The following is a 15,131-nucleotide window of genomic DNA, read 5'->3' on the forward strand; positions in this document are numbered from 1 at the left end:
CGGGTTGCCGTGTTGGGGGTTGTTGTGTTGCCGTTTATTGGCAGCGACGACCTGGCTGACTTCCTCGTCGTTTATGTATTATCTGGCGACGTTCTGGATCTCGTGCATGGTCCATATCGGTTTGGTAGTCAGGTGCATACGGAAGTCTTCGTTCATGAGCCTGTTGGTTAGGCAGAGGCTTGTGACGAAATCTGTGAGCCCGTCGACCATTAAGCATTCATCATTGAAGCGGTCGAGGTATTTTCTCGTGGACTCGTCCTGTTTCAGCGTGACCCCTAATAGGCTGATGGGGTGTTTGGTTTTAGTGATTCTGGTTATAAATTGGGCCATGAACTTTCGTGAAATGTTGTGAAAACTGGTTATGGATCCGTTGGGGAGGGCGTTGAACCATTTGATTGTCGGTCCGGCTAGGGTTACCGGAAAAGCTCTGCATCAGACCGCGTCGGCGGCACCTTCTAGGTTCATCCTGGCCTCGAAGGCCGTTAGGTGTTCTTGGGGATCCTTGGTTCCGTTGTACTTCATGTCTGTGGGTTTATCGAACCCTTTGGGGAGTTTTGCTCTTAAGATTCTTTCGGTGAAAGGAGTAGCCCCCATTATTGTGTGGTCGTTTCTTGTGCGCTTGGTCTCTCGGTGTCGTCGGTCTTCGCCTGAATCGTGTTGATGACCTAGATCTCGGGAGGCGATGCGATTGTACCTTTTACTGTGTCGCCGTTCTGGTGATTTTTCGCGCCTAGAGTCGCGCGAGATGCTTCGATTGTCTCTTCCGTCGTGTTGCCAGGTTGGCGATCTACTGCAGTGAGATCTTGATCTGGAGGTTGTGTGACTTCCGTTTTCGGTGTTGTGTTTTTCCTTGGCAACTCTGCCTTCGAGTTCCTGAACTCGGAGGCAGAGGTCTTAGATTATTTGGGCTGCTTTGTCCCCGGTGTTTTCGAGGTGTCGTGGTCCCGTGACGACGGGTCTGTTTTCTCTATTTTGTGCTGGGGTAGCATGGTGGATGATGCTTGCTATCCTTCCGTGGGGTGTGGCCTCCTGGTGTTCGGGGGTTGAATTTCTTGTTCGGGAGTTATCTTGGTGGCTAATGGAATGCTCTTCGAGTACATCCGCGATTTCGGCTCAATCCGTGTAAGTTCCCCACAGACGGCGCCAATGTACTGGATGCCTCCGGTACGAGTTGAGAGATGGATCGGGGACTTACGGGTCGAGGCGGGTGCCGGATTATTTGACTGGAGCGATGGGGTGGTACCTGCAAAGACACTCCGACGCTCAAGTCAGAATGGATCTAAGAGGTAGAAAATGTGAGGAATGAATGAATACCTAGAGGGATCTGGGTCTTCTATTTATAGGTGATGGTAGCTATCTTATCTTATCTTGTTTGGTTAAGATAAGAGAGGCATTTGAATTCGAAAGTCGGTTAGGAGTTCTTATCGGACCGGTTTCGAGCCCTTTGAGTAGCGGAGCGGGTTTGAACCCGGGTGACCGAATTTGGGGCTCGTTTTGGGTGCCAGATCTGTGGGCTGGATCCGTAACAGATAGAAATTGTGATTTTATAATATATATTTATATGTTATTTATATAAATTATTCTTGTAAATATAAAAGTATAATAATTTATATATGTATATACGTATAAAAAAAATCTTACCAATTTTTTAAAATGAAGTCAGTAAAAATTTTTAGTTATTATAATTATATATAATTAGATGATCGTAATGTTTTCACTATCAAAATGATACAATAAAAAATAGGGAAAAGCTCTACATACAAGCGATTAGGGCTTGTAAGCATTACAAGTTAATTAACCCCTAACCCCCCCAAAACACGCTGCAAGTGCTACGTCCCTTACACGCGCTATATATCTTCTTCTTTCCAAATTTGCTCGTTCTTCTTCTCGCGCATCTTCCCCTGCTTTTTCGATCGTTCTTTTCTCCTCCTTCCTCACTGGTTTGTTCTTCATCATTGACGTTAGTTCCTCTCTCTGTAACTCCATCTTCGTTTTCTTTTCGATTTTCTGGTTTCTAAAATTAAAGTTTGAACTCGTTTTGAAGATAATGAATGATTCAACCTCAGGATGTGAGGAATTACATTACGAGAGAAGTGCGAGAAGCGTGGGTGTGCTTAAAGACTTATTTGATAGGAATTGGAATGATTTTCTGCTGAATTTTGGTCTTGTGGACAACAAGTGGCTTTCAGGTAATGTTTGTTTAAAATCTGCAGTAGAGGTGTAAATTTAATTTTTTTTTCTGGTGTATTTATAGTCTGTGTTTGGGTGTATTCTGCAGATCTCTATGAAGACCGTCATATATGGATTTCAATCTATCTGGATCACCACTTCTGGGCAGGGATGAGAAGCACACAAAGGAGCGAGAGCGATTTATATATGATTACTCTGAATTTTGTTGCAGTTATTTGTATAGCATTGTGTAACTGAATAATTCGTGAACATTGACTGTGAAACTAACGCGTGAACATAAATCTGTGGATTGAATCTAACGTATTAGTTTTGATTAATTATCTGCAATTTATAGCAGACGCTCGGGTATAGATCAGACTTTTTTGGGTGTATTTTTGGGGGAAGTGTGGGTGTATTTACAGTTTATGGCTTTTTTTGTTATTTTAGTTGAGTTGTTGTTCGGGTGTATTAGATCAGAATGATTGGGTGTATTTTTTGTTTTTGACATGGTGTATTCTGCAGCCTCTCTCTGTTGATGACCAGTTTGTTAAATTTTATTGAAAAGGATGTGAGGAATTACATTACGAGAGAAGTGCGAGAAGCGTGGGTGTGCTTAAAGACTTATTTGATAGGAATTGGAATGATTTTCTGCTGAATTTTGGTCTTGTGGACAACAAGTGACTTTCAGGTAATGTTTGTTTAAAATCTGCAGCAGAGGTGTAAATTTAATTTTCTTTCGGGTGTATTTATAGTCTGTGTTTGGGTGTATTCTGCAGATCTCTATGAAGACCGTCATATATGGATTCCAATCTATCTGGATCACCACTTCTGGGCAGGGATGAGAAGCACACAAAGGAGCAAGAGCATGCATTCTTTTAGGTGTAAAAGCAGTGTTCTTTTGGGTGTATTTCTGAATTTTCTTGTATTTCACATTTTACATATATATACATATATATACTTCAGAATATTGTTTTTATGTTATAAAATACTATTTGTTTTTTTTTACAACGGTTTAAGGGTTTTAGGTATTAGGATTTAGGGTTTTAGGGTTTACGGTTTAGGTTTTAGGGTTTACAGGTTAGGGGTTAAGGTTTAGGTTTTAAGTGTTTAAGGTTCAGGGTTTTAGGGATAAAGCATCAGGGGGATAGATTTTTGGGTGTATATTCAACTTTCTTTGGGTGTAAAAAATGGCAGGTTATGAGTGTATATTTGGTTTGATGTTTTCCTTCATATTATAGTACCTGTAATTCATACATTTTGAATACAGCAGAGAGAGTTTAATTATTGAAAGAAATTTTACAATAAACTGGATTATAATTGAAAAATTTTTACAGCATGTGTTCAATTTGTTACAGGACTATATAATATTTACATTAATCAGTGTCAATATCCTTAGAATCTATCTGACAATTTGGTGATGCACCCTTAGCGGCGGGATGTGCATCAGGCCACCAAATCCCAAATCCCTAACAATTGTTTTCTTCTCCTCGCTCATGTTTCTGAATTTCTCACTTAACAAATGTGTTGCACACTTAAGGTCTTTGATTTGCTGTAAACAAAGCAAAATTATAGTCAGATATATTTCTATTATATAAAACTGATTTCATCTAAGACATATATTTGTTCTTACATTTTTTTCAGCTTGGTTTCTGCCTGCCATTTTTTCTGAAATTAAAAATACACCCATAGATATCAGTAAGATACACCTATAGATATGAGTCAGATACACCCATAGATATCAGTCAGATATCACTCAAACATGGATTAATATACAAGGTCAAGCAACATTACAAGGTCAAGCAATATACACCCATGGACAAGCAAATATTAGAACAGTTGCAACTGTTGACTATATTACAGTATATCAGTTCAGAAATATACACCCAACAAATTATGCTATATACACCCAACAAAATACTCAATATACACCCACCAAATCACGCAATATACTCCCAAAAATCAGTTACCAGAAGAACTAGAACAACAAGAACAGTAACACCTAGAACAACTAAGAAGAACAGAATAACCTAGAAGCAAGAATAACAATAAAACCTAGAACAAGTAGAACATTAAAAACTGTAAAATGAGACCTAGAACAAGAAGAACAGTAAAACCTAGAAGAACGTAGAAGAATAATAAAACCTAGTTCTTCGTTTTTGAAATGTGGAAAATATACAATATGAGTAAAATAGTAACGTAACGTACCTTGAGTATTATAACTTCGTTTTTTCTGGAGATTGTTGATCGAGAGTTCTATGTTGTGTTGATGGAGAGTTCTAATCTTCGCGACGAGTCCTATCTCTGCAGTTTGGAATGTTGCTCGAAAACGGACGGTTTGTGTTTTCTTCGAAGGACTTGGAGAAGTGGAAGAGTGCGCCATTAAGGAGCGCTATTTTACGAAGAGCAATCGTTGAGTGGGGCGCGTGTAGTTTACGTTCCATTCAAAGAGAGATGAGTGCGCGTGTGAATGAAGTGTGGACTGGAAACTTGTAAAACTTGTAGAGCCTCTTTGCTTGTATGTGTAGCAGACCCCTAAAAAATATAACATTCTAGTAATAAAAAATAAATAAAAATGTTATACTTAATACGTAGCTTCAACACCTAATACCTAAAGAAAAGAACACCCTTCGGCACAATATAATCTCCCCACCATGTAGCTATAGGACCTGATTAGTAGAAAAAATCGATTTTTTTTTTCATGGTCCATGACCACGTGTCACTGTTTCCACTATTCCTCTCAAATCTCTATTTTCTATCTTCCTGGACTAATTTCTAATTAGAAATTATAGAAGTGATCCACTAGTGCTTCTCCGAAACTTTTTTTTTTCTCTTTTTTTTTTTCCTACCCAGTTTGCTAAATTATTTCTCCTTTCTCCCTCCAAAATCGCTTGGATCTCTTCTCAAGCACAATTTTTTTTTCCACCAACTATTCAATTTCTCTCTCACTTTCCTTCATTTTCCGTCCTCAGATCACCGTCACCGTATTTTATATCAATTCACACTGCTAATTGACTAATTGATTTGATTCCAATTTCCAACGCCACAAAGATCTAGGGTTTCCGCTGAATCCCGCAGCTCCTCAACCGCATTCAATCATCCAATCGTTTACACGTTCTTCGATTCAAACCCATTGAAATTCAGCTCGCTACAGTCTCGAAAGAATTGTAAAAGAAGAATTTTGATTGAAAGAGTCGGTGTGATTTTGATCTATCTTTGTGGTGTGACAGTTTTGTGTTCTGGTGAATGAGAGATGAGCATGGAGGTGGTCGTCGATGCGGCGTCGTTGGACGTCGAGCTGTTGCAGCTACCGGAGCTTTCCGGATTGGCACTCAAGTCTAACCTCAATTTCGTCGAGAAGCTCTTCGACCAGTGGCTTTCTCTTCCAGACAGCAATCGACTGGTATGCGCCTTTATCAGTTTCCGAATTGGCGTCTTTGCTGCATTGCCGGGTTTCTTGAATCAGTCTCTTAGCTTTTGTTCTGTCCCTTTTTTTTGGGTTATATGTGTTATATATTTTCATGAATGGCGTGAAGAATGAATGATCTGATTTAATAGTTCTTTACTCATGGTTGTTTGGTTGGCGAAGGATTGTGAGAAAGATGAGGTGCTTGAGTGATTGGGATTAACCAAAAAGGGGAATGATGTTGCCACTTGACCGCTTCAGCCTAAAAATTTCTGCCATTAAAGATAAACCAAAGGTTTTTATAGCGTTGCACAGATCCTACCCTGTGAGAATCATATCATTTTTTATATGCTTGTTTGTTCCTATTGACGTGGTAGGATTTACCATCTCCTAAGCTATATGAGTAAGCTCATGTTGGTAATCCAAATATACAATACAAACTACTAATTGACAATGATACACTTGACAACCTTTTAGTTCTTGAAAGATTTTGTGACATCAATTTAATCCTTAAAAATACATGTGACGTCAGTTTGGTCCATAAAAGATTTGTGACATCTTCATTCCCTGAAAGATACATGTAACATCTTGAGTCCTTGATAGATATATGTGACGTCAAATAAGTGATAAGTATCATGCATCTTTCAAGGATAAAATTGATGTCCAATGTATATTTTAAGGGCCAAATGAATGTCACATATATCTTTGAGGGACTAAGTTGATGCCCACAAATTTCTTCTAGGGACTAAACCGGTATCTTGCTTATCTTTTTAAGATTAAATTGATGTTGCAAATCTTTCTGGGGCTGAATTGCTATTTTAGTCTATGGTTTAAGTATTTCTCCTTGAAGACTCTACACAATATAACTAGTGTAGGTTTTATATTGGAATCACATCTGGGTTGCTAAATGTGTAGGTAACATCACTGCTCAATGAAGCAAAGTCAGGTGCTCCTTTGAACGTCACTGGAAATTGCTCTAGTCCAAATGCTTCAAGTAATTCGTTGCCTTCCATGTTCCCTGCTGGCACTGCTCCGCCTCTTTCACCAAGAAGTTCATCTGGTTCCCCTCGCATAGTGAAACAAAGAGCTGGCCCTTCCAATTTGAGCTCTCCTTTGAAAGTTGTCAGTGAGCCAGTTAAAGAAGTGATACCTCAGGTCTGGCAAATCTAATACATTTTCTTAAGTAAAATTTATTAGAAACAGAGGAAGCGAGAGTACATCTAAAAGAGGATAGGATTTGGATCATGTGAAGTGAGCATGCTTGTAAAGTGAAGTGGGATCTAACTACCATTGGATCGTTTACTAGAACCTATACACAATGGAAGTTATTGATTCAAGGATAGTCAATCCTTTGCTTTTCTGTGCTAGAAGAATGGTCACTTTAAATGATCTAAATTCCAGAGGATATGATGTCCTCCTAAAATGAAAACGTCACATGGAATAATAAGGGAAAAAAAGCAGGCCAAGTTGCCCTATCCCATTTCTTATGCAACATGGCAACTTTCTGCAACAACCATTATCAGAACCACAAATAGAGGCCATACATACAGTCTTATCCCATAGTCCCCTAGCAAATTGATGGACAGACAGACACCTTTAAATAAAGGAGCATTGCATTCAAGCCAAACCCTAAAGGATTGCATAAACTACACATTGCCACAATACTCGGGCCTCATTATTGTTATAAAGCCTGTTACTTATTTGTATGAAGCTGTTCCAAAGTTGGGAAATACCCAATGCTTCCCAAAACCCTGCGAATACACAGCAAGTAATATAATTAGTCATTTAAAGATGCACTGTTGAGTTCTGTTAATATTTTAGTTGGTGCTACATTTCTGTTGCATGTGATTGGCTCATTTATTATTTTCTTTTTTCCTTCTGTGTTTATGCTTGTAACCTAAATATATGCTTGCAGTTCTACTTTCAACATGGACGTCCTCCTCCAAATGAACTGAAAGAACAATGCATGTTAAGAATTGATCAGTTATTCCATGATCACTTGGATGGCCTGCAGATGCATGGTGAGATATCATGTTTATAAGTAGAAGATAGCCTGAAGGGAGCAGTGTTGTAACTGGGAAAAACCGAAAAAGTTTTGAAATAAGTTTGACATTCTGGTTTCCTAAGTAATCACACTCACCTCTCTTGAAGTTGAGCAAAAATTAACATATTTGTTATACTTGCCATGCCAGAATTCAAATTACTTACCAAGGAAGTATGCAAGCTGCCATCTTTCTTTTCAACTTCACTTTTCAGAAAGATTGACAACGGAACTGGTGTTGTGACAAGGTGTGTATTTCATTAATCTGGAAACACTAGTTGTGGCTGTAAATTTTGTTGTGCAATGTTTGGTGAATCTTGTTTGAGCTGTTGGTCACTTCATTGATTGTTGTCTAGATCCTGAGTAGCTTTAGAATCATTGGGTCATTCAGAAAGATTATTCATAATTGTGCTCTAGATTATTGCATTATTTCTTTTTGTAAAATCATTTGTGGGACTTTCTTTCACTGGTATATCAAACGGAGAGTTCAACCATTTGCTTGCTTCTTGACTACATTATCCAATCCCCAGTTTTCTTTTCAAAAGATGAAATTGTTCCCTATGTATTGAGATTTGCATTTGAAATTGTGTTAGGGACTTGGGTATTATGGGTGCTCAAAGTCCCACATCGAGTAGTATGGGATGCTTGATGTTGTATATAAGGAGAGTGGTTCTTCCCCTTTAAGAAAGCTAGCTTTTAAGGTGTGGTTTCCCACTTTCCTTAGATACTATAAGAACCACTCTCCTTATATACAACATCAAGCATCCCATACTCTCGATGTGAGACTTTGAGCACCCATAATACACAAGTCCCTAACAAATTGTTATTGAAGTATTGTCAAAATTTCCATCAACATATGAAGATTGAATTATGATTTCTTTCTCCATATCTTTGATTGCTGATTGCTTTTGTTTCTAGTACTAAATTGGGTCATATAGAACTTGTTTCTTTTTCCTAAATCATCTCCTGCTTAATATTCAGGATTTTTTATCCTTTATTTATATATATTATGTACAATGCATTATGCATCTGACATCGCACTGTCAAGGGCTGAGCCAGAGGAACCAAAATTAAGGAGACACCAAGGGGAAGAGATGAAAAAGTCAACAATGAGATCATACACTAAAAAGTTAATACAGTATTTATCTGAAAAGTGCTAGTCATTATTTTTGTCACTAAACAAGAAATCTACTTGTCAAACTGTCATTTATAGTGGGGCAGTATGTTTTGTGGTGTCCTGCTCATGTGTTAAGAATGCTTCCTGCAGAATCTTTTCTCCTTTCGCAAACATAAATCTTCATGTTTTGGCACCAGATCCTGTGCTGATTAAATTTGTCTGAAATTTTGCCTTATTGAAGTATTAAATATGGGTTGGATTCTCTCCTTGCTCTTCACGTAGGGAGTTATTGGTGAATTACTGGTTTTCGTTTATTATTATTTTGTAGTATGTCCTAGTACTTGTTTAATTCCTTGATTTGATATTCCTGTAGGGAAGCATTTATTGATTATTGGATTAATGGCAACTTGTTGACAATGGATATAGCAACTCAAATATTCACAATTTTAAAGCAACCACATCTGAAGTACCTTACTCAGGTTTTTGATTCTATATATTTTTGTCTACTTATCATTTCATTTAGTATCATTTACCTCCTCCATACAGTGATCAGTCTTTAAATATTTATCAGAATATGTTATTTGTTCGTTCCATGTATAATGCTTGAATATTTTTTTATGATCCACACTTTGTTTCCTTCACTAAAACATCTTTAAACATGTCAGGATGATTTTAAGCCTGTACTACGTGAGCTTTTAGCAACACATCCAGGGCTGGAGTTCCTACAAAGCACACCGGAGTTTCAAGAGAGATATGGTTTGTATTATTTTTGCATACTTTGTTCCTGAAAAACATAATTTTCACATGGAAATCTATTTCACTTGCTATTCATTAATATCATTATTCATCAAGAGAAATGTCAAGGATGTGATCTCTCTGATTCTAGATGGTATTTTGTGGCACATTCGTCATTTCTGACAATTAGATCATTGGATGTCCCCTAAGGGGGGCATATTCTAGCTTGGAAATGAAAATTGGAGACCATATGTTGCAAAACATCACATGCTTTAGGGTCTAGGGCCCCCAGAGAAAATGATGGGGAAATTAAAGATGATGTAAATGATACTATCATAGTATTCAAGCTAACTGGAAAAATGGAGCACTCCATGTCATGTGTCATTTGCGGAAAAAAGTCCTAAAGTTTAACTACAATTTAGACCACACTACCACAATAATAAGACCAGCAACTACTAAAGTTTAAGGACAGATTTTACAGTTTCACTACAGTCTACAGTAATAAGACTGGCAGAGGTGTATGGAAAGAATGCCAGGATGGTGAACAACCAACAAAAGATAAGATCAGTATAGTAGATTTGAGAATGTTGCATTAGATGAGTGTACAGATTAGACAAGATAGGGTTAAGAATGATGCTATTTCTGAAAATTTGGGGAAGGTAATTTGGTCATGCGGAGAAGGCTTCTAGAAGTCCTAGTAAAGAGAGTAGAACACTTGAAGGGTACTTAATTGCTATAGGTTGAGGGAGACCAAGAAAAACAAATAGGAAATCATCAAAAAATGTTCTAATTTTGATGATTCAACTAAATAAATGCTACAAGATAAGATAGGATACTATAAGTATAATGTTGTTTGATTGATATGATCGTTGAATTTCTAGTTGTTAAGGCTAAATAAGAGTCTGGTTGTGTGTTTAGAAATAAGAGGAAACAGCTTTCAATATAGAGGAATAATATTTGGTGTAATGTGTAGATGACTCAGAGCAATGGTGAGAGTGGATTTGGAAGTGAATCTTCAGTCTACAGCTGTTGGACAATTGATTGGTGGTGATCTCCTTGTTTGTGTTTATAAAACTATTATTGTTAGAGAGGGAGAGAGTTCGTATATTAGGTGCTATTATGATTATCTGGTCTGGTTTGTTTGTTTTTCTTTTTGTTTTCATCAACTAAAAGCTGTGGGCATTATCGTGCTGTATAGATATACCAAATGATCCTCTGTTCATCCCGCAAAAACTTATGTCCTCTTGAATTACTTGACTTAATCTATGTTTGTGTGTATTGGATATCCAAACATTTGCTTTTCTCCCACAATATCAGTCCAATTCTGCAAAATTTTAATTTGAGTTTTTCAATGAATTGCTCACTAACTAATAAATTTATGTAATGTGATAAATGCATGTGCATGTATTTTTCACTTTTTCCTATATTTTGATATTTTAGTTTCACTAATAAGTGCTATTATAGAATTATAATGTTAACTTATTTTATTAAAACAGTAATAATGTCTGTTGGCTGGACTTCTATTGAAGTTGATTTGTAGAAATTAATGCATTCACGAGTCTTGCTATTGGGGTTTAACTTTCTCGATTTTGTTGTGTTTGATATTCTTAACTTCTTGTGTTTCCATTGCCCAGCTGAAACTGTAATATACAGAATATATTATTACATTAATAGATCTGGAAATGGCCGTCTTACCCTGAGGGAGTTGAAGCGTGGAAACATAATTGATGCGATGCTACATGCAGATGAAGAGGAGGACATCAACAAGGTTTTGAGGTAGGTATACTGAATGAAGTATCAGTTACCATTAGCTACAGAAATGCTTTTTTCTGCCAAAGCACATTATTCTGTTCAACAATTTCTAATATTTTTTGGCAGATACTTCTCGTACGAGCATTTTTATGTTATATACTGCAAGTTTTGGGAGCTGGATACAGATCATGATTTCTTGATAGACAAAGAGAATCTTATCAGATATGGCAACCATGCACTTACCTATCGAATTGTTGATAGAATATTTTCTCAGGTTTGTGTAGATCCATTTTGCTTGTCTCAAGTGTTTTTGTAAGTGTATGAAGCATTGATACTTCATTGAGCTGTCATTTTCACATGGTAGACACATTACGGGCACCAACACTCAAATGACACTTGTCCAACATGCATGTCTTCTGTGTCTTAACAAAAGAATTAAAAAAAAGCTTCTCTAAACATGCTTGGGTACACCGAAATACCGTCACATGTTGGTGTGTTCAACCTTATTCTTGGCCTATACTTAAAATGAGTTCAGAAACAATTATGTATTCTTGATTATTAATTCAAAGAATTACCTAAAATACTTTATATAATTAAAAGAGGCATAAAAACATTAAAAAAATTATTAGTTTGTAGTTTAAAATATCAACAAAATATCAAGATATTTTTATAATCTATCCAATTCTCTTTTATATATTTTATATATATGCCTTGTCCGAAGGGAAGCCTAGGAGCAACAAAATATCAACAAATGAGTTTATCACATAGGCTACGTCCATTACACGCTTTGGATGCGACCCTTTCTCAAACCCTGCATAATGTAGAATGATTGTACTTCGGGCTTCCCTTTTATATGTATGTCGTGTCTCCTTGTCTAACAAAAATTTGAAATTAGTGTGTCAGTTGTCCCATGTTAGTGCTTCATAGGTCACAGGCCTGTGCTCTCTGTCAAAAGGAAATCTTTGGCTCACTGTCTGAGTTTGTGTGTCTCTGCTTTTGTTAACATGATTGATCACATCATTTATGTAAGATGCAGATTTTGACCTCCTTCAATTATCTCAGGTTGCAAGAAAGTTTACCAGCAAGGTTGAGGGAAAGATGGGATATGAAGATTTTGTTTACTTCATACTGGCAGAAGAGGATAAACCATCTGAGCCAAGCCTTGAATATTGGTATTTTTTTTTTCCATTTACCATTAATTTTAATTCTTATTTTCTTCTGAAAGAAGTCATCAGATTAGTTGCAGAGCAGCTGCACTAGACTGATGAAAATTTTGGCCAGTGTTGTCTGGGGAAAAAAATGCACGACATTTGATAGTTAAATGCTTCTTTCTCTTCGATTTATTAGTTAAATGCTTTACACTTAACCGTGTGCTGGACAAAACTCTAGATATGTGACCACTTGTGGATGACTTGTTTCTACTTATGTGTCTGAGAGTCACTATGAGCTGACTTGAATATGTCCTAATTAGGTTCAAGTGCATAGATTTGGATGGAAATGGAGTTCTTACACGGAATGAATTGCAATTTTTTTATGAGGAGCAATTGCATCGAATGGAATGTATGGCCCAAGAGCCTGTGCAATTTGAGGATATATTGTGCCAGATGATTGATATGATTAAACCTGAGGTATTGCCTTTCCATCTTTCTTCTATCAATTTTATTGTCTTATTGTCTTGTGTAATCTCTTTATTTATTAACTGGGTCAAGATATAAAATTATCCGTATACCTCTATCCAAAAGCTTAAGCTTGTGGGAGAGTTCAAAACATACTATCAAAATTTCTATATTCAGAAGGTCTAGAGTTTATTGCATCTTCTAGATAAGAAATTAAATTTCATGACTAGGTGGAATGAGCCTGTGCACTTTCCATGCTTAAAGCCCAATAAAGGCTCTTGTATGTGGAGGTGTGTTAAAATATAAAACCATTCAAATTTTATGACAAGCTGGTAAAGTGAGTGCTAATATAGTGAGTAATTTATAAATTGAATTTTGTGCTAGAACATGCCATATCCCAAACTTGGTTTACTTTGTCACCCCTTATCCTGCCTATCTTTGATTGATATGTTTATATATACACTGCTTTTACTGCATACTTTTCTGACATCTTTTCTAAATTTGAATTTCAACCTGCAGAATGAACACTTTATAACTCTGCGCGACCTGAAAGGTGGTAAACTCTCAGGCAGTATTTTCAATATTCTGTTCAATCTAAACAAGTTCATGGCCTTGGAAACCCGGGATGCATTTTTAATTCGTCAGGTACATATAATATAGTTTATTGCATTGTTTAGTTTTTATGCTTGACCACTGTTAATGATTTTGGTAATTGGTATGTGCTTCTCTATAAATAGGAGCGCGAGAATCCGACATTAACAGAGTGGGATCGATTTGCTCATAGAGAATATATTAGGCTTTCAATGGAAGAAGACGTTGAAGATGCCTCTAATGGAAGTGCAGAAGTCTGGGATGAATCACTTGAGGCTCCCTTCTAGGATTTTATATGTAAGTGCATAAGTTGAAATTTGATTCTTTCGAGCCTGGTAAGTGCTCAGCAAGTCCAAATTATGTCACCTAATTCTTTTACAAGATGAATTCAGAGGTCAAATGTTTCTTTCTATGCAGTATTATCTATACCATTTCCTTTCATCATTTCTTAAAAAGGTGGACACTTTAATGATGATGCCTTCACATGAAGATTACATTCTGAGCCATTAGATGGATCAATATATTTGACTGAACCACCAAACAATTTACAATGTGATCTTCATGTGAAGGTATCATCATTGAAGTATCCACCTTTTAGAAAATATCCAGTCCATCTATGCTGTATTTTAATTTTCTCCATGTCTATCTCTTTTTTTTTATTATATATTAATATAGGGGATGAAAAGAAATTAATGCCCCAGATTTAATCGACTGGCCGTTGCTCAGAGACATTGGACTAAGTATCATCTCAAACTTTTGCTACCTTAAATGGGAAATTCCAAGGTTTTTATTCTGGCATGTGTTTTTTTGGATGGGCAAGCTGCAACAATATTCAGATCTTTCTGGCGGGAGTGATGTACATTGGGGCCATTGGTCATGGAAATTTTGTTGCTTTGTGTACAAATATATCCATGCAAAGTGCTGAGAAGTGACTAGCCCGGTGCTTGAATTATATTGAAATTGATATATCGTTTTCAGTATGCTTGTTATTTGGGGTCACCTAAGTTGTTCCAAGGAAAATTAATTGAAAGATTTTCACTTTTGGACCTTTTTAGTTGTTTTGCTTCAGTGGTCGAGTCACTTTGCCCTCGGATCTCTCTCCAAGAGTACATTTTAGTTTTTTGTCTTCTTTTGTTCCCATCTTGTTAAGCCCATTAAAGAATTTAACAGTAATGATACAATAATTGTATTTTTCCCCCTACACAATTAGATATCCTTCTAAGAGCTTTTCCTTTCAATACTTGACCGCAGAGATTAACACTATTGTTTCAGTTGTATTATTTGGACAGTTAAACGGTATTCGCGAATATGCAGTTCAATCTAACAGTAGGAGAGAAAAGAAAAGTTTGAATGTTGAAGTGGCGATTATATTAAAATTTAAGGTTCATAAAAGTGGGTGTTATAAGGAAATATAAAAGTTAGGTGTTTGAGGGTATATATCTTTTTTGGGCATTACCAATTTGGTGGCTTTGTACATTGGATTTTTCCCTCCTTGTTTTTGTTTAGTGTTATTAGTAATATTATTTTATCAATAGAAGATATTGCATCTTTTTTTCTTTATAACCTGAATATATACGTGCATGTGTGTGAGCGATGCTTCGTACGGGATTTAGAATTCCCACAGCTTAACCGGCAAGTGTACCGAGTCATCTAAGTAATACTTTAGGTAAGTGAGGGTTAATCCCACGAGAATTGTCGGACTGAGCA

The 15,131-nt window shown here is 36.7% G+C and overlaps 1 protein-coding gene and 1 long non-coding RNA gene across 3 annotated transcripts; one reads left to right on the forward strand and one right to left on the reverse strand.

Annotated features, from left to right (window-relative positions):
- Positions 1–3,696: 3,696 nt before the first annotated feature.
- On the reverse strand, positions 3,697–4,430 carry LOC148544714 (uncharacterized). Its single transcript, XR_015899814.1, has 3 exons — positions 4,375–4,430; positions 3,800–3,834; positions 3,697–3,718 (listed from the first exon to the last, which is right to left on the reverse strand). It is a non-coding gene; the product is annotated as an uncharacterized LOC148544714 (long non-coding RNA).
- Positions 4,431–4,791: 361 nt separating this feature from the next.
- Positions 4,792–14,662, forward strand: LOC107617798 (putative serine/threonine protein phosphatase 2A regulatory subunit B''delta). 2 transcript variants are annotated; one of them, XM_016319667.3, is made up of 13 exons: positions 4,792–5,569; positions 6,488–6,727; positions 7,488–7,593; positions 7,765–7,861; positions 9,104–9,209; positions 9,396–9,486; positions 11,100–11,241; positions 11,344–11,491; positions 12,280–12,389; positions 12,689–12,845; positions 13,353–13,478; positions 13,571–13,721; positions 14,100–14,662. In XM_016319667.3, the coding sequence occupies exons 1-12, from the start codon at positions 5,420–5,422 to the stop codon at positions 13,709–13,711; spliced, it is 1,614 nt and encodes a 537-aa protein (XP_016175153.1). In that variant the 5' UTR covers positions 4,792–5,419; the 3' UTR covers positions 13,712–13,721; positions 14,100–14,662. The 2 variants fall into 2 exon arrangements, with proteins under 2 accessions (XP_016175153.1, XP_088354106.1); XM_088497980.1 differs by lacking the exon at positions 14,100–14,662 and adding an exon at positions 13,842–13,993 and having other exon boundaries at positions 4,937–5,569.
- The last annotated feature ends 469 nt before the right edge of the window (positions 14,663–15,131 follow it).

This window comes from Arachis ipaensis, chromosome B9 (genome assembly GCF_059453495.1).
Source record: "Arachis ipaensis isolate K30076 ecotype BB chromosome B9, ASM5945349v1, whole genome shotgun sequence".
Classification (NCBI taxonomy): Eukaryota; Viridiplantae; Streptophyta; class Magnoliopsida; order Fabales; family Fabaceae; genus Arachis; species Arachis ipaensis.